At 55.1% G+C, this 17,662-nt stretch overlaps 9 protein-coding genes across 9 annotated transcripts; 5 read left to right on the plus strand and 4 right to left on the minus strand.

Moving 5' to 3' along the window:
- Window positions 1–327: 327 nt before the first annotated feature.
- Window positions 328–1,347, plus strand: IE81DRAFT_72874 (hypothetical protein). The gene is made up of 2 exons (XM_025517576.1): window positions 328–941; window positions 1,025–1,347. Exons 1-2 carry the CDS (start codon window positions 537–539, stop codon window positions 1,220–1,222), a joined length of 603 nt encoding a protein of 200 aa, XP_025370792.1. The 5' UTR covers window positions 328–536; the 3' UTR covers window positions 1,223–1,347.
- On the plus strand, window positions 1,348–2,985 carry IE81DRAFT_72875 (hypothetical protein). Its single transcript, XM_025517577.1, has 2 exons — window positions 1,348–1,816; window positions 1,888–2,985. The coding sequence occupies exons 1-2, from the start codon at window positions 1,473–1,475 to the stop codon at window positions 2,858–2,860; spliced, it is 1,317 nt and encodes a 438-aa protein (XP_025370793.1). The 5' UTR covers window positions 1,348–1,472; the 3' UTR covers window positions 2,861–2,985.
- Window positions 2,986–3,302: 317 nt separating this feature from the next.
- Window positions 3,303–4,468, minus strand: IE81DRAFT_346432 (hypothetical protein; the record flags this gene model as incomplete). Its single annotated transcript, XM_025516042.1, has 6 exons — window positions 3,303–3,349; window positions 3,451–3,483; window positions 3,557–3,589; window positions 3,686–3,890; window positions 3,953–4,069; window positions 4,229–4,468. The coding sequence occupies 6 exons, from the start codon at window positions 4,466–4,468 to the stop codon at window positions 3,303–3,305; spliced, it is 675 nt and encodes a 224-aa protein (XP_025370794.1).
- A 954-nt stretch (window positions 4,469–5,422) lies between these two features.
- IE81DRAFT_346433 (hypothetical protein) lies at window positions 5,423–6,375 on the minus strand (the record flags this gene model as incomplete). The annotated part of the gene is made up of 3 exons (XM_025516043.1): window positions 5,423–5,896; window positions 5,986–6,126; window positions 6,247–6,375. 3 exons carry the CDS (start codon window positions 6,373–6,375, stop codon window positions 5,423–5,425), a joined length of 744 nt encoding a protein of 247 aa, XP_025370795.1.
- A 280-nt stretch (window positions 6,376–6,655) lies between these two features.
- On the plus strand, window positions 6,656–8,210 carry IE81DRAFT_354514 (hypothetical protein; the record flags this gene model as incomplete). The annotated part of the gene is made up of 8 exons (XM_025516661.1): window positions 6,656–6,782; window positions 6,811–6,939; window positions 6,980–7,098; window positions 7,186–7,211; window positions 7,260–7,366; window positions 7,473–7,492; window positions 7,591–7,714; window positions 7,773–8,210. 8 exons carry the CDS (start codon window positions 6,656–6,658, stop codon window positions 8,051–8,053), a joined length of 933 nt encoding a protein of 310 aa, XP_025370796.1. The 3' UTR covers window positions 8,054–8,210.
- Window positions 8,211–8,982: 772 nt separating this feature from the next.
- On the minus strand, window positions 8,983–9,601 carry IE81DRAFT_322287 (hypothetical protein). The gene has a single exon (XM_025513587.1). The coding sequence runs from the start codon at window positions 9,304–9,306 to the stop codon at window positions 9,025–9,027; it is 282 nt and encodes a 93-aa protein (XP_025370797.1). The 5' UTR covers window positions 9,307–9,601; the 3' UTR covers window positions 8,983–9,024.
- IE81DRAFT_72883 (hypothetical protein) lies at window positions 9,265–11,773 on the plus strand. The gene is made up of 3 exons (XM_025517578.1): window positions 9,265–9,601; window positions 9,673–9,843; window positions 9,915–11,773. Exons 1-3 carry the CDS (start codon window positions 9,407–9,409, stop codon window positions 11,505–11,507), a joined length of 1,959 nt encoding a protein of 652 aa, XP_025370798.1. The 5' UTR covers window positions 9,265–9,406; the 3' UTR covers window positions 11,508–11,773.
- On the minus strand, window positions 11,576–15,376 carry IE81DRAFT_322288 (NGP1NT-domain-containing protein). Its single transcript, XM_025513588.1, has 3 exons — window positions 15,039–15,376; window positions 14,007–14,877; window positions 11,576–13,476 (listed from the first exon to the last, which is right to left on the minus strand). Exons 1-3 carry the CDS (start codon window positions 15,128–15,130, stop codon window positions 12,040–12,042), a joined length of 2,400 nt encoding a protein of 799 aa, XP_025370799.1. The 5' UTR covers window positions 15,131–15,376; the 3' UTR covers window positions 11,576–12,039.
- Window positions 15,377–15,590: 214 nt separating this feature from the next.
- IE81DRAFT_72918 (tRNAHis guanylyltransferase) lies at window positions 15,591–17,549 on the plus strand. Its single transcript, XM_025517579.1, has 6 exons — window positions 15,591–15,840; window positions 16,036–16,170; window positions 16,286–16,330; window positions 16,384–16,571; window positions 16,644–16,729; window positions 16,855–17,549. The coding sequence occupies exons 1-6, from the start codon at window positions 15,737–15,739 to the stop codon at window positions 17,296–17,298; spliced, it is 1,002 nt and encodes a 333-aa protein (XP_025370800.1). The 5' UTR covers window positions 15,591–15,736; the 3' UTR covers window positions 17,299–17,549.
- Window positions 17,550–17,662: the final 113 nt, after the last annotated feature.

Raw genomic sequence — 17,662 nt, forward strand, 5'->3', positions numbered from 1 at the left:
GTGCTGCTCCTGGCTGACGCGTTGGGTACGTCTCCTCACGCGCATCCTTGCTGCACAAGCCGGAAATTGGGACACAGGAGAGGCCAGGCTTCCTTTCCCGATGACCCCCACAATCATCACCTTTGCATCAAGATCATGGGCCCGGCTTGCTTGCTTGCATGCTCGTATCGCTATACAGCTTTCCCACGAGATCGGTATCCTCGGCGTTGCTGATCCCCGCGTCCGAAATGCCACACCATATGCGCACACGAAGGTCTGCTTCCCGGTGCGCAACAAACGGTGGCTGAGACGCGCCTAGACCCCCACTGCTCTCGCTGTCCTTGGCTCTTGCCTGCGCTACCAGCGACATCTCGCACTGAAATACAGCATACAGCAACCAGCAGTCACGATGGCGCCTGGGCGGGCCTTCGAGGCACTTCAGAATGGCGTGTCCTTCGAAAGTATAAAGCTTAGCCATGATGGGCGGCACTCTTCGTTGACTGACTCGCTCCCCTCAAGCTCTCCCACAGCATCTCCACCCTCCAGACCTTTTCACGATGCGCTTTGCTCCTTTTTGCGCTCTCCTGGCCCTGGCCACACCACTCTCCGCAGTCAGTGCAGCGCCATCTAGCTTGACGGACGCAGATGCGCTGCTGAACGAGCGTCAAGTCAAAGTGCTTACCGCAGGCGGCACGCTCAGCAAGGGCAAAAAGTGCTCGACTTCGGGACAGTGCAAGACGAATCTATATTGCAGCAAGAGCAAGTGCGCTACCATTCAAGGCGTGGGAGGTGCTTGCTACAAGAACGTTGGTTGCAAGTCGAAGAGCTGCGACCTCAAGGCTGGCAAATGCCTCGGCTCTGTCGGCGAGAGTTGCAAGGCTTCCGCTTCCTGCGCTTCCGGCTACTGCGGCAATTCCAAGTGCGCTGCCAAAGCTGCCGTAGGCGAGGCCTGCTACAAGAACGTGAGTGGAGCATCTGACGTTTGTCTTGTTTCTGCGCCCGCTCATCTCCTTGCTACTCCGCATCGCTCTTTGAATGTCTGCAGATCGGCTGCGCAAGCAACATCTGTACCGCGGGTAAATGCGCCGCTTCTTCCACCACCCCGCCGAGCGGAGGTGGCGGCGGCTCCACGCTCAAGCCTGTGCCTGCTCACGTCACCCGCCTGGATGACTTCTCGAACGGCCTCGGAGTGTGGACATCCACGGGTGCCGTCAAGGTAGTCATGCACCGACGTCAACGGTGACAAGTCGGTACAAGCCGCCGCCGCCGATCAGGACGCATCTTTCGGCAGGGATATACCCGCGTCTGCAGGAACTCAGAAGCGCGGCGAGCTGAGCAAGCGTCAAACTTACAATTCGTACACTATCCAATTCACTTTCTAATACCAGGTGCTGCCGGGTGCTATACTGAGTCAGGACGAGGAGCACCTTGGATGCGACATCTATGCGCTGACCAATCGGGGAGAATCTAACAGCTTCAGAATTAGAAAGACCATGGTTGGCGCTTCGGCCTTTGCTGTCGGCAAGGTCAGCTACGTCGTCGCACCGCCCAATGACGGGACAATTTCTCGTGTCGACATGATCGTCCACTGCATCACGGACTCTTCGGCCACGGTCAACATCAAGGATATTCAGTTCGCGTACACCGATCGTACCGGCAAACCCGTCGACGGATCAGTAGCCCCACTTGCGACCGTCGCCCGCAAAGAGCAGCACGAGAACCTGCTGGGTGCTGGAGCCGGCTTCGAGAACGGTGGTGGGGGCTGGTATCGCAGTGGCAACCCCGCTCGCGTCTCTTTCATCCAGACCCCCCTCGCTCGCAGCGGCGGTTGGGCAGCGTGAGTTGGGCAGGGCGTCTTGACATCTCTTGGCACGATAGGGACTGACGATCTCGCTCTGAATTTTGCAGTCGAATGATCTCTCAGCCCTCTGGCGACAGCGGTGATGACTCGAGCATCGGCCTGGACATTGCCGGGAACCCACCTTCTGGGACGCTGCCCTACGCTGCCTGGATATGGTACCGTGTCACCGACAAGAAGGACAAGCCAGCTTCTGCATGCGGTCGAACTTGCCGCCCGCGCGACTACCAGTGCAACATCGAGTTGTGCGTCGTGTCCACCACTGGAGAACTCGCCACGATGAACGGCAACTTGTGCCAGTACTACACCTTCAATTCTGCTCAGTACAATCGATACGAGCTCCTCAATATTGGTCCAGCATCTCTCATAGGAAGCGACCCACCTCCTCCGGCGGCGCCCAATCAGATGGGCGTTGCGTTTTCGTGCGGGAAGGGCGTTGAGAGCGCTACCATCTTGTTCGACAACGCTCGTCTGCAGTACGAAGGCAGCGGCGCAGAAACCATACGACCCACCACGCCGGCTACTTCCAGCTCCTCGACGAACCTCATCAAGAATCCCTTCTTCACCACCTCCGACAACTGGGTGACACTCAGCAGCAATGGTGCCGGTGTGCAGCCCAGCCCTGATGGTGGCCATGCCTATTTCTCCGGGTACAATAACGGAGGAGTGCCGGAAGTGACGCAATACGTCAGTGGATTGGTGGGCGGAGCGACGTACAAGCTGGTGACAAAGTGCGACATTCAGAGTTTTGATGCAACCAACGCAATTAACAGCGGCGGCCTTACCGATCCCGGCTGCTTCTTCAAGGCGATGGGTCTGAATCAGCAGATTGCGGCTACGGAAAAGTACTTTGCTGCCAACAATCAGAACGGTCAGCTCGAGCTGAGCGGTACGTACGTCCACAACAGCAAGCTCGACCCTCTCCCTCTGAACTACCAAATGCTGTGCGACAAATCTGGGAACAGAAGGAGCCCCGTCTCTCGCGTCAATCTTTACAGCGTCTCTCTTACTCGCATCGCATAGTTTCTACACCCGTTTCTCTGGATTCTTGCGTACCGTGCAAACTTGTTGGGCAGCGTTACAAACCAGTCACGCAAACATTTTTTTTATACCGTCACCGCTTGCAATTTTGACTTTGTCTATCCAAGCTTTGCGAGCAAACTGAAGGTTGCAAACTGTGAAAGACGTCTATCCAAGCTTTGCAAGCAAACTTAAAGTTGCGAAGTGTGAAAGAACATAGCTCAGAAAGGGTGGTGTGGGTTGGCAATGTGCGCTCCGACTTCAAGCTTTGCCAAAGCGGGCCTTCCTCGCGAAAGACTTTGTCAGACCTGCAAGTCAGAGTGAAGGTTGCGAACTGTGAAAGATGTCTATCCAAGGTTTGCGAGCAAAGCTCTCTGAAAGTTGCAAGATGTGAAAGAATAGAGCTTGGAAAGAGTGGTGTGAGTCGGCAATGTGCGCTCCGACTTCAAGCTTTGCCAAAGCGGGCCTTCCTCGCAAAAGACTTTGTTGTACCTGCAAGTCAGAGTGTTTGGGCACCGTCAGCGAACGAAGGGACGCAAAGAGTTGTCCTCGCATGTATGTACCAATACGTGTGCGCAGCAACTGCGACTCACCAGATTTAGTCCCCACCTTGGACGTCGACGGACCTGGAAGTGTTTGGACACCGTCAGCGAACGCTCATGCATGTACCGGTACGTGTGCGCAACAACCGCAACTCACCAGATTCAGATCCCACCTTGGACGTCAACGGACCTGCAAGGGTTTGAACACCGTCAGCAACGAACGAAGGGGCGTGAAGAGAGCTTCTCATGCATGTACCGATACGTGTGCGCAACAAGAGCAACTCACCAGATGCGGCGTCAGCAAGCAAGCTCGCAAATGACGACCACAACAAACTCAGGTTTGGCGCCATGTTGCGATTGAGACGAGCGAAAGGCAATGGATTGCCATGCTTGTTGCATCCGTTGTTGTAGTCGCCGTCGTTGTCGTGGTCTTTGAAAGCGTTCTTTGGGAGCTTTGCAATGCCGACTGCCTTTACGTGTGCATTGAAGGACTGTGTTCTCTTATTGAGTCAGCGCTTGGTACGACGTCACTGCATGGGGCACAGTTGCTCACCTCCATCTCTTGAACCAGGTGGGCGAAGTGACGCTTCTGTTCGAGGACGTCCATGGTAGGGTAGATGCGCATGTATTTGCGCTTGTTGACGTCAAGGGTTTTCTCGATCACAACGATCTGCAATCGAATGGAAGGTTAAGTCAGTGCGAGCTCTATGCGCTAGAAGTTTAGTGGTACTGTCGCGAGCGCGCCTCATGCCTATCATGTACATGTACAGAACACATCTTGACAATGAACCACATCATCCCTGTAGGGCATAGGCGCGACAGTACTCACAGCTTGGTCGAAAACTTTTTGAAGCTCCTTTTGGTGAGCGAGCTTCGAGGCCCTCTTGAATGCATACAGCTTGCGATATTCGCTCTTCATGTAGGCCAATTGGCGCAGAGCAGTAGCGTTGCCTTGAGCTGATTTTTCACCTTCTGCAAAGAAGGTTCGCACGCAAATGGGAAAGTTAACCGCGTTGACGTCAACTTTTGGGACAGCGCGAGGCACAGGAACCGAGCGTGCCGTCGGCATCTTGATGGCGCAAATGGGGTCAAGATCGTAGTTGTGACGTACTCTTGAGTGCGGCGACGAGCTCTAGTAGTGACGAGCTTCGAAAGGATGTGGTAACTGGTAAGAGCTGAAGAATGCCGAATCTCTCAACAGAAGTATATATGTACGTAGAGTGCTGACGCGCGCACACGCAAGCACTTGGTTGCGCTCAACAATCAGCATCAGCTATAGCAGCGCACACAGACTGGGCTCACCATGCCTCAAGCAACAACAAGTATTGACGTGGCCTTAGAACACCACTCCTTGAGGGTGACATTCACATTCAGTATTTATTGTTAGGCTGCAGCCTTTGATTGAAGAGCAAAAGGTGACTTGGAGTGGGTCAGAGGAAGCAGACACATCTTTGTATGACTGTAATTGAGCTCCCTAGCCGGTCGCAGTGCCCAGACGCTCCAACTTCCAAATCAGGCCTGCAGAGCAGAGCCTGCATGCGCGCAAGATGACAGTTCAAACTGAGCATGTACAACTGTCGATGAGCGCAGCAAGCTTTGCATGCTGGCTCACCTGGAGGGCCAAAGCCAGTTCCCTTCTTGCTTGTAGACTTTGACTGAACTGCAAGTGTCTGGACACTGTCAGCAAACAAAGGGGGGCAAAGAGTTGTCCTTGCATGCGTGGAAATGCTTTGCTTCTTTCTTGTAGACGAGGAGCTTTGTAAGTTTGTTCTTGACGTGCTCGAGCTGGCAACGAGCAAGTGGATGGTCACTGCCTATGCTCTTTTCTGCTTGTTGGAAGAATTTCGCGACGCGTACGGGTAGGTGTACCGCATTGCCGGTGGGCTTTAGCTTTGAGTGCACGGGCATCTTGAGAGAGGCCCTGGGGTTGAGTTTCTATGTTGTGTGGTAAGAGTCAAGAGTTGAAGATGATGAAGCTATCTCAACAGAACAATCGAGATCACAGTAGCTTGTCAGCTCACCCCTACTCCTCCTCCTCATCATCATCATCCTCCTCCTCATCATCATTGGTATCCTTCTCCTTCCCCTCCTCCTTGGCCACCTCCTCCTCCGCCTTGGCTTCCTTGGCCACCTCCTCCTCCTTGGCCTCCCCCTCCTCCTCATTGTCATCATCATCCTCCTCATCATCATTGGTACCCTTCTTCTCCCCCTCCTCCTTGACCTCCTTGGCCACCACCTCCTCCTTGGCCTTCTTGGCCTCCTTGGCCTCCCCCTCCTCCTCAGCCACCTCCTCCTCCTTGGCCACCTCCTGCTCTTTGGCCACCTCCTGCTCTTCGGCCACCTCCTCCTCCTTGGCCACCACCACCTCCTCCTTGGCCACCTCCTGCTCTTTGGCCACCTCCTGCTCTTCGGCCTCTTCGGCCACCTCCTCATCATCATCATCATTGTCATCGTTGTCGTCGTTGTCATTACCCTCCTTGAGCAAGCGTTTGGAAGGCTGGACATTCAAAGCAGAGATGATGGTCAGTCAAAGAGACAACCGAGAACAACAGGGAAACAATCGAGCACGAGCTCGATGAGACTCACAGACATCAGGATATTTACCGCAATCTTCATCGCTATTTTGGCCATGCGGGCCTCCTCTTGGCGCTCCTCCTCTTCGAGCATGGCGAAGAGAGCGTCGTGCTGCGTGGCGCTAACGGCTTGGATGGACGAGGGGGTGGTTGCCTGTTGGGAACATCGCGATGGTTGAAGCAGCAAGAAGGAAGCAAAGAGTGTCAGATCTCAATACAGCTTGTCACGCACGCGCAACTCAGACCCAATGAAACTCCATGACTTATTACTCACTTGCGGGCGAGCGGCCTCGCGCTGCTCAGCGATTCCGCGGGCAAGACGCAAGATGATACGATGAGATTTGGTGGTCCTCATCTTGCGGGCAAGGCGCAAGATGATACGATGAGGTTTGGTGGTCCTCATCTTGCAGGCAAGGTGCAAGATGATACGATGAGGTTTGGTGGTCCTCATCTTCTGCGAGCTTGCCCGCAAGATGATACAATGAGGTTTGGTGGTCCTCATCTTCTGCGAGCGGCCTTGCGCTGCTTGGCAATTCCGCGGGCAAGACGCAAGATGATACAATGAGGCTTGGTGGTCCTCATCTTCTCTTGTTGGCAATTTTTGTGGTTGGGGTTCTATGGTGATGAGGCTAGGCCAAGTTGATGATGCTCTCAAATGAAGGAGAGAGGATTAGTGGTGCAAGATGGCAAAGGAGAAACAACAAGCTGGGGTTGCGGAATGGTCCTTATGTCCCATTTGCTTGGTTCAGCCATTTCTTAAAGGACCTGCTTGGGGAGGGCCCTCTAGAGAGGCAAGCAGGGAGGTATGTGGTTAGTAGTCTCTCTGAGCAAATTCCAGGTGTGGCATGGAGGCAGGGGTTTGTGGACTGTATATCAGTAATAGCAGTGCAAGCAGTAGAGCTGCAAAGCAACAGCATACAAGGTGCAAAGAAGGGCATGCTTGCAAGGGATCTGACAACATATGAGGGTAACCACTCCATAAAGAATGAGTGCCTTTAGGTGATCAGATTTGGAGCTTCATGGCAAGACACATGCAGCAGTGCTAGTGCCTGGTGACATGCAAGGGAGCTTTGGAGTCTGTGGATATGTTCAGGTCCTTCCCATATTGGGACAATCCCAAGTCATGGTGCTGCTAAGTCTTGTGCTTTGCCTTCCAGCTCAACTTGCAGTGCTTCACTCTGTCTTGTGCTGCTTCTGAGACTGATCCCTCTAGCACTGGCTTCAGCTGGACATGTTGAAGTGAGTACATTGCTGGATCATGATGACCTGTGTCTTGTTCCACCACAGCTATGATTGGGAGTGTACAATCAAAGATGAGGGAATGCAGGATATCATTGATGGTCTTGCTGGCAGTCCACATGGTACCAATGCTCCTTGCATCAAAAAGACTTCAGGTATTCACTTTGAGGGTAATGAGGTTCTGCGTTGGCATCCTGAAAGCCAGGTCTAATCTGGGTGGGTCGCGCTGATGGAGAAATGATCGTTCTGCCATGCGCACAGGTGTTTGGGTGAGCTCGATTGTGAGTCTATACGTCCTGATGCGATCAAAAGCAATAGACTTCACGCGCAGTGCATGGGCTTGTGGGCATGAACGGACGCGTGCAATTGTTCAGCACAGGCTCACCGCAGCGAAGAAGCCGCCCTTGCAGGGTTGGACTCCCATCAGAGCTTTACATACATCCAAACTCATCGTGGATCGACGCGGCAAGTCTTAATGCCCACGCTGGACATCAAGCGACATGGTAAGGTTCTTATCTCGTCGGCGCTTCAGTCACTGAGAACCAGAATACGGACACCAAGGAAAGTTCGGGCCTGGAAGCGCTGAGCACTGGGTTTCCCATTCCAGCGCTGCACTCCTGCGTGCCAGACAAGTCTTGACACATCTAGTCGAGCATGAATGCAGACCTCCGAGGGAAGCCAACTACATATTGCCTAAGCATCAATGGCTACCAACAGCAGAGCTGGACTATTGCCGCAAAATTGCCATGCCCTGGAGTGGGGCTTGCCTGCTTGTGCACGAAGAGCAACCAGACAACCTCAACCTGGAGTGGGCTGCTCAGGCCGTCTGCCTGGAGACTTGAATCACTCAAAATGGCTACAGCAAAGCACACAACATTGCCATAGATGATGCACTGTGCTTTGCCAAAGCGGCAATCTCAAGTCATCGGGCTGAAGTTGAAGCGAGTATAGCAAGCTTCGCTGCGAGTATCGAAAGGACAGCTGACCGTTCTCTGTGACGTGGGTTCCCTGTTTGTAGTCCTGTGAAGGGCTAACGAGTGTGATTCTGGCCACGACAAGGATGACGAAAGTCCGACCATACTTGTCATTGCTTGAAAAGGTGATAGCAACGGCACACAAATTAATGCTTGCAGGCATGCTGCCCGCTCTCGGATGTCAGCTTCAGGTCGGCCCTATACGCTAATTGTCTGTGAGTCAGTAGTCGGTCGGCTGCCACCTCGTTTATACGCTCTTCCCTCCAGTCGCAGTCGACGTGGCGGCTCCAGGATGGTGGAGGATCGAGCTCCAACACCCAACTCATCCTTGCGCTCCAACCGCCCTCACCCTCACCCTCACCCTCACCCTCACCCTCACCCTCACCCTCACCCTCACCCTCACCCTCACCCTCACCCTCCACCTCACCCTCCCCCTCACCCTCACCCTCACCCTTGCCCTCCACCACAACCCTCTTTGTCATGTCTTTGTCTTCCGACCCAATGGGTTGCGCTAGTCCGCTGTTACAACTTGTTGGCTATCAGAGCAATCACTCCTTGCCTGCTGAACATGGCCCAGACCACTGTTCAGCACTGACAACCTTTTTTGAAGAAAGATTGGGCACACATGGAGCACCTTGTGAGCTCAGCCTGCTGTGGCCAAGCTTCTGGGTGCAGGAACAGACAAGTAGTTGAGCATATTTGAGCGAAAGTTTCCACCCTCACCCTCCACCACAACGTTTCGTCGCCATGTCCTCGCCTTCCGACCTTACGGGCCGCGGTAGTCCGCTATCACAACTCGTCGGCTATCAGAGCGATCACGCCACGCCTGCTGAACCTGGTCAAGACAACGTTTCAGCACTGACAACCGCTTTCAAAGAAAGATCGAGCACACGTGGAGCGCATTGTGAGCTCAGCCCTCTGTGGCCAAGCTTCTGAGTGCGAGAACAGACAAGCAGTCGAGCATACTGGAGCAAAGGTTTCCGTTTCGATGACGAGCTTCCAGTGGTGCAGGCGGATATCTCCTCGGAATCCGCAGGGACAAGCGAGACGACCGATGCAGAGTCTCTTCTCGCTAAGAGCAGAGTGTTGCTAGCAACGGCCAAGCAGGTCTTGCAGTACATAGTGCAATGCGAGTGTATATCGCCTAGGGAGAGCAACCGCAGAGCTCGCGGGGATGGTTGGGTACGGACAGCGGACTTGTGCTACGCTCTGAAGCTGGCAATGCCTTGGGCTGGACCTCGCACCCTCGTTCACAACGGGCGACCGGACGACCTCAATCTGAGGTGGGCAGCACAGTCACTTTGCTTGTGGAGCAAGATCCTCCAGAAGGGCTACAGCCCGACATACAATCTGAGCATCAAGGAGGCTGTCCGCTTTGCCGCTAACGCTGTTCGAGCCAGGCCAGACGACGCGGAGGTGAGTGCAGCCCAGCTCTGAGACGAGGCTTCTTCTGAAGCAAGATGCTCACATTATCTCCGTGCTCGTAGTGCCTGAAGCAGCTTATGCGTGCCCTACTTGGCGCACAAGATCCTCTCGTGTCTCGACACCATCTAGCGCAGGTTGAAGACGCAGCATTGGCCAGCGAGGATAGCACGGTGTCAGCTTTGCTGCTCGCTCTGCGAGGCCAGCTTGATGGTGGACCCATCACCAATCTGCCGGTCAGTCCATAGCTCAACCAACGCAGGTGGAGTACATCCCACTGACAGACAGTCTCGATCTCGTGAACCAGTCGGAAATACTTTTGCAGATCTTGCAGCAATTGCCTACGACATTCCTGTGCGAAGTTGCTTGCTGCAACCGTTTTTGGCACCAGGTCGCGAGCACCACGTGCCTCTGGCAGCACGTTTCCATCTCGGCAGGAAATCAGCGGAGGGCTTTGAGCGTTGCTGGCTGGACGGGGTGGTCAGAGCCTCGCCCACAAAGCTGCACAGCCAAAGTCCAGCCTGTCACCCTGGATTTTGAGGACTCGCGGCTTCAGAAATGCCCACTTGGGCGGCATTCTCTCGATGCAATGCGAGCGCGATCAGGCGATGCGAGTCTCCAGCGTTTGTTTTACACGGAGCCGACCAGCCTTCATGCTGCAGGGCTGAGGGCCTACGCATCGCGCTGGCATGGTCACATCGCTACTTTGAGGCCAGACCTTAGCGCGACGAGGTACGGGCTTGACAGTCTGGTGGCCACGGACGATGAGACCACGGACGTATTTGGTGGGACAAACAACTGGTTGGCACTTGTCGTCAGCCATGACATCAGCAAGCGCCTGCTCAACGTGTGCGTGAGAGCAGAGAGCGCAAGACACGTGGAGCATCTCTGGCAAGTCTTGCAACCATTGGCCAGCAGCGCTGGTGCGCTGAGTGTCCTGTTCATGAAGCCGCTTTTCTCTACACAATGGATCTCCTCCGAAGGACCAGCGCTTGGAGACTTGGCTTTCAAGAATCTGCACACGTTGGTCCTCAAAGTTGCCGACAACTCTGACAGCTCCACTTCAGTGCCCACATTGTCAGATGAGGCCATTGGAGCAATGCCACTCCTTGAGCTGCCAGCTTTGCAGACTCTGGTGCTCGATTGGTCCTTTCTGCGGTGTATCAGCTGGCCATCTTTTGCCATGCTCAAGGAAATTCACATCCTGGCATGCGTGGACAAGCCAGGCCAGGTGCCCATCATGGTAGAGGCTCTGAAGTCCGCAAAGACTGCCGCTGCAATCCGGCTCGCGCTCAACAGGGTGGAAGTGCTGGAGAGCCTTTTTAGCAACGCCTCGATTTTGCCAAGTCTCGTCGACCTGGACGTCGACTTTCGGGGCACGGAGGAGGTCGATGGTCAACACCCTGGCACCTTGTGGCACGATGGCGAGGATGAGGTCCAGATCGGTCGCGCAGAGCACGCTGTCGTCAGACTTTGTGCCGTCAGACTCGCAGCATCGAGGTCTGCGCCCGCGCACGTCATCGACTTTCTCACTGGTGCAGAGCACCCCTTCCCGGTTCCCCACACCTTCGACGTCCTGAGTGCTGCTTCTCGCGAAGGTGATCAGTCGCTTGTGGAACAGCCAGTCGAGCTCGACCGACTTTCAAAAGAGACGGAGACAATTGACGAGGAGATTGCCGCGCTTGCGTGGCATTACATCAAGTCACGACCCTGTCATCTTGATCAAGTCGATCACTGCCTACTGAGCGCAGTCGATGAACCGGTCCCAACGCGAGCCGTGCATTGTCTGACGATCACATCGCCACTGTCACACTGCCCATTGCATTTGGCACTCTGGCTTGACAAGCACCTACGTGTGCGCCGCGTGCTCGACATCGTGGATTTCATGCCTTGGTGCTGAAGGAGTCTTTCAGCCTTCGCAGCTGGACAAGCCGAGGTTTCACACGCCAGTAGCTTAGGTGCGAAGATGCCATCTAAAGCGGTCAATCGCAACTTTGTCAGCCCTTTTGATTCCGAACTTCTCGCTGCTGCCGACGAAGGACTCGGCGCGAAGAAGTTGACTCCGTCCTGTCTCCCTCACGAGCGTAGCCTCCAGCGTCACCTTTCAGATCGTCCACCTCACTTCGTCGGCGACCCTGCCACGTTTACAGTGACCCGCAATTATACCCAACAAGTCAGCGACCTGACACTCGCAATAGCCATCGGATCGCGCGCCGAGACCAGACTAGATGAACGACTTGCACCGCCTCGAACTGCGTACCATTGGTTGTTCAATTCGCGACTTTGCGCAGCAGGAGGATCTGACAGCAAAGTGACGTGCTCGAGACGAATCTCGGTGAATGCGAATTGCGAATTGTGGATTGCAATGATGGTGTTGCCGAAGGGAGAGGATCTGTAGACGCAAGCACAGCAGAAAAGATGCGACCACTGGACTACTTCTTCTTTCGAGCGATCTTCGCCTTGGTGGTTCTGGCCATTCTACCATTCGCGCCTACTCTGCTTCCTCTTTCCTTCTTCTTGGGTCCTGCAGAAGCCGACGCATCTTCCGATCCACTTGCCTTCTTTCTATTCTTGTTCTTGACATTGGCATGCGTGTAGAAGTTCTCCGTCTTCTGCTTGCTCGTCTTCACCCGAGCTTCCTTGGCCTTCGCCTCCGCAGCTCGCCTCGACTTCTTGGAGTTGTCCACCTCCTCGTCCAAGTCATCGGAAGCCTTGCGTTTGCCTGCTACAATAGAGGAGATGACTGGTGCGCTGGTGTTGCTCGTTCCGGCTAACGAATGGAATTCAGCTTCGGAGCCCGAGTAAGACCTGCTGACGTCCGAGTCGGAGCCGCCTTCTGACGGGGCCAAGGCTGCCTCGCCGTCCTCTTCCGCAAACGCAGATCGCGAGTCCATGCCAGAGGTACCGCCAAACACATCTTCCCATTTCAGACCTTCCAGCGTCTCATCATCGTCTTCGTCCTCCTGCTCCTCCTCCCCATCGTCCTCACTGTCACCCGAAGCGATATCCTCTTCCGCTCCGTCTTCGTCCATGCCGGGTGCCACTTCAGCGTCATGATCCGGCTCGAAGTCTTCCGGTAGACCACCTTGTGCGTCAGCCTTGCTAAACTTATTCACGACAGCGATAGCTCTGATCGGCTGATCGACGCCCTTGATGATCTTCTTCTTGGCAACAAGGCCCACATCCTCGCCGTCTTGCGCTTTCGACGCGGCGGTCTCAGCTGGGGCTCCGAGAGTGGTCAGCGCCGGCTTCTTCTCCTTGAAAGCAGGCAATGGAGGGGCAACGAAGAACGGAATTTTGCCCCGGATCCAGTCATTCAGCACCATCTTCGCCGCCGTTTCGAGATCAGCATCGCCACCTTTCAACAATTTGCCCATCTTCTTCGCAAGCTGCGCCAGGAAATCCTCATGATTGGACCACTGCTCTAGACCGTACGTTCGTCTGAGGTAGTCTGGCTTGACACGCGTGAGCAGCGCTTGTATGTGCTCGGCTGGCGTCTCCAAGTTTTCCACTCGAACGACCCCCTTGAGGACTGTGTTGGTCTCCGAATCTGCAGCTCCCACAGGAACAATACCCGGACAGTCGACCAGATAGATCCGGCGGGTGAGAGTGACGTACTGCCAGACCTTTGTCTCTCCAGGAATCGGCGCGACGTTGCACACCTTCTTCTTCTTGAGGGTGTTGATGATGCTGCTCTTGCCAACGTTCGGATATCCAATCATTCCGATGGAAATCTGCTTCCGGTCGGAGTGCAGCTGGGAGAACTGTCGGAGCAGCTGGATGAGGGCGCCCTTTCCGAAGGAGTTGTTGATAGAGGCATGGAATGCGAGTGTGGGGTATTCCTTGGACAGGACTTTCACCCAGCGTGCCTACAAGTCGAGCGACGAGACGAGGAGCAGAGATAGAAATACGGTAAGCGCGCGATTCGCCCGCTCAGACCACCACGCTTTGCAACACGAGGAAGATGTGCCCCCCAGAACTACGAGCGCATGCTTGAAAGTGAGCATGTCTCAACTCTTCCAAGGGTTCGTCTTAAGGAGTCACAAATCTCCCGCACGCCGAGCCCCCAATGGCGGGAGGGGACTTGAAACGTGAGGCCGCTCCCGTGTGGTCCAGCCCACTAGGTGTCTTGCGCGCCAGGGAAGGACAAGACGCAAAATTGCTCTCGTCCGCGCAGTATGCAGCAGACGATGAACGATCCGACGCTCAACCTTGGGTTATTTCATCCCCGTTGCGAAAAGACACCGGGAACGACGATGAGACGGACTCGAGCTTGAAGACGTTGCTCTTCCACATTCGTAACAGCTCTTGCACCACTGATCTGGCGCAAGTCTTGACTTGATTGTGGGGCGAATGGGAGATTGCTAACATGGAAAGTGGCAGCTGGCGCATCACTCACAGTCACCCAAGTAGGCACGAGATCCACCTTGTTTAGCAGGAACACCAAATGCTTGTGCGGCTTCTCCTCCTTGATGTGCTTGATGACGCTCTTGCACTTGGTACCCATGGGATCCCTCACATCGAGCACGTGGATGACCACATCACTCGAGTCGATGACCTTGTAAAGCTCTGCCCAGATCCTTCGACTCTGACCCTTGCTGTAGATTGGCTCGCTTCTGCCTCGCGTGACAGTCATGCTGTAAGGCTCTTCTTGCAGCGAAGTCGGATCGATGACCCTGCTGCCGCTAGCGCCTGCACTCTCACCAACAAGACCGGTAGGCGAGGCCTGGCTCGACTGCGCCATGCCAATCTCTGCTCCATCTTGCACCAGGTGATGACCTCCGGCTTTGAACTTTTGCAGCTCCTCCTTTTCCTCTGCCTCCAGGCCTGCCTTCTCCGAAGCTTGTGCCAGCTCTGCGAAGCTTCCCGAATTGCCCGGATCCAATCGAGGTCGCTTGCGCTTCGAGTTGGGACCAAATGTCTCCTCGAAGCTCTCGACAGCGGTGAGCCTAGGGGCTTTGCCATTCTTGGCGTCCTGCAGCAGCGACATGGGCAGCTTGTTCCTCCTGAGCAGCACAGAGTAAGGATCGTCCACCCGAGATCCGAGCGCGGTCCTGAAATGGTCCAAGGCGTCTTGCGAGATGACCCGCGTATTGCCAAACCACCGACGATCAGGCTGAACACGACCAGGTGTGGCATCTGAAGACTGGAACTCTTGCGCTTGGGTCACATTGCCTGCTGCATCGCGGATGGGCTTGGAAGCGATGCCGTTCTTCGACAGCAGCTTGACGCGTTTGGCTTGCTTGGCATCTCGGTAGAAATTCTCGCCCCTAAGACGAAGAGAGAAGCGGACAGTAGAAGAGGGGTCAGATTAATCCGCACAAGAAAGGCAAAGGGTGTCGTGCATGGTTGTGCCAGATACACCGCTTCCCTCTGCACCTCTGCAACGACGCTCACACACGCTCACACACGCTCACACACGCTCACTCACTTTACAAACTTGACGCCCTTTCCGCCAGTATGTTTGGATCCAGGCTTGGTGGCCCCGCCATGACCTTTCTTGGTGGGCGTCACCTTCACCATGGTGTGCTGTACTACTACTGAGGGTGCTGTACTTGAGCGATGAGTTGCTTGCTTAATGTGATGGCCGTGCGAGGAGTGGATGGGCACCGAGAAGTATGGGATCAGGGAGCAATCCTGGCCAGAGCGCGAGTGCCAGCACAAGGACTCTTGACAGACTCGTGGAGAGTTTGCAGTCGGTGGCGGTCGAAGAAGGTATCGAGAAGAATGCTGAGTGGCGCTTGGTGATGCGTGGAAGGTATTCACGACGAGGGACATGAGCATGCAGCGTGAGCGCTGGCTGGGATCTTACAAACGCAGTGTCGCGCAACGCCGCTCGAAAATTTCTGGTGCAGCAGGCATCACTTATTGCGCGATGCTCTCGCACGAGAATGCGCGTCAACATTTTTGGGCGCGGATTTTGCCCGCATATATGCGCTGGGTGACTTGGCACGACTTGACTCACGCAGCAAGGACTCCTCCATCCACACCTTCCCGACTTCGCCCAGGCACATGCTCTCCCATCACAATCGAGAGCGCGGTCATCATCGCTGCGCACTTTGAGGCCCATCAAAGGCCGTCTGTGGACCGGTTGCGTAGTCGGAGGTTGTTGCACCTCCGCCTGCTGTCATGGCGCTGAGCAGATTCGCGTACGTGCGGTCGTATGAGCAACAGGATGCTGCGTTGCCCAACACGTATATGCTGGTCAGGCTGGATGGCAAAGGCTTTCACAAGTGAGTGGCGGAAGTTCAAAGCCTTCAATTCTGCCGCCATGAGTGGAAATATCTTTGCGGATCATTCCAGCTGCCGCGGGGTGCTTCAGCTCCAGGCGGAGCGTCTTCGCGCCTTCTCGCGCTGACCAAAGCTATCAGCACGTCGGCGAGAGTCGACAAGGCAATGCACTGACCCATCATTGCGCCCTGGCACAGATTCAGTGCGAAGCATCTATTTCACAAGCCTAATGACGCGAGAGCTCTGGAGCTGATGAACCATGCGGCCAGGAAGGTGATGGAGCAGCTCAGACCTGAGGTGGTGTTGGCCTTCGGAGAGAGCGACGAGTACAGGTACGTAGTGGTGGTAGAGCGGCTCAGTATCATGGTATGCGGGTGCTGCTCTCGTGGACTGAAGTGGGCTGTCTGTATGCTGTGAGGTGCTGACCGCGCTTTCCATACTTGCTAGCTTCCTCTTGAGGCGATCATGCACACTCTACAGCAGGCGCCAAAGGTGAGCGTTCTTCCTTGGTGCGCGGACGTGCGTACCTTGCTGAGCTCTTTCAGTTTCACCGATCCGCTCAGCAAGATCTTGACCTACGTAACGTCGCTCTTCACTTCGAACTACGTCCTGGCTTGGAGCACATTCTTTCCTAATCAGCACCTGGACGAGGCGCCTTCATTCGATGGGAGATTGGTCTTGTACCCCACGGAGAAGGAAGTCAGGGACTACTTCTCGTGGAGACAGGCTGACAGTGAGTCTCTGCTTGTCTAGGGCATGCGTGCTAGCAGCTCATGCTCACCTATCTCCGGGCATCACTTCGCAGCTCATGTCAACAATCTATACAACACCGTCTTTTGGGCAATGGTGCAAGGAGGCAAGACAGAGAGGGAAGCTCACGAAAGATTGAAGGTGGGTGGCCATGCGAGTCGGAAGAACTGAGAGCAGCGAGCTTCGCACGTCAATCTATTGTGGGGGATGTCTAGCGTAGTGCTGATAAACCACCGCGCCGCTCACTCCGATCATTCATCCCACAGGGCACACTCTCAGCCGACAAGAATGAAATCTTGTTCAACGAGCACAACATCAATTACGATTCGCTTCCTCCCTTGTTCCGCAAAGGCAGCACGTTGGTGTGGCGGCCCGAGACAGACGCTTGTTTCAAACAGAGCGACTCATCGTCACCGAGCTCGTTGCAGGTCAAAACGAAGGGTAAGAGCAAGATGACGCTCCAGACCTTACACGTCGATATCATTGGCCACGCCTTTTGGTCATCCCCCCGCATACAGCCTCGAAGCTCAACACCACTAGCGGAGACGAACGGAGATGCTGAGGCCAGCGAGCAGGGTGGTGCTGCAGACCAGCCCGACTCAGACCGAGCTTTGAACGTAGTGAGCGGGCCAGCGGAACAACCAAATCGGACGGACTCGCATCGCACCAACGCCTACGCAGGGCTGGGTGCCAGAGCACTTGCCAGCTGAGCTTGAAGAGATCCTCACTAATTTCGGAACGCAAACCATCTGCGGCCGAATTAACCACAGGCTAGTGCCCGCCATAGCGTTCGCCTCCATTCGTCTTGTCGCCCGCAACCCCGCAGCTACCGAGACGGTGGACCGGACTGTCAGGTCGCTCGATCACCCCCAAAGAGCTCTGCTTTGCCTACTCTCCCGCCTATGGTATGGTCCAGCACCCTCCACAGCATGCGATCTCGCGTGCCAAGAGGTCGTCAGGTCACATGTGCCGTGGAGCAAGGAAGCGCACAGCCTACACTCATGGTCCATCTCCGTGATTCCAAGAAAATGAGCCGTACGCTGCTCGACAAACCCTGTCGGAGAACGTCCGTCC

This window comes from Ceraceosorus guamensis (assembly GCF_003144195.1).
Source record: "Ceraceosorus guamensis strain MCA 4658 unplaced genomic scaffold IE81scaffold_18, whole genome shotgun sequence".
In the NCBI taxonomy this organism is placed as follows: Eukaryota; Fungi; Basidiomycota; class Exobasidiomycetes; order Ceraceosorales; family Ceraceosoraceae; genus Ceraceosorus; species Ceraceosorus guamensis.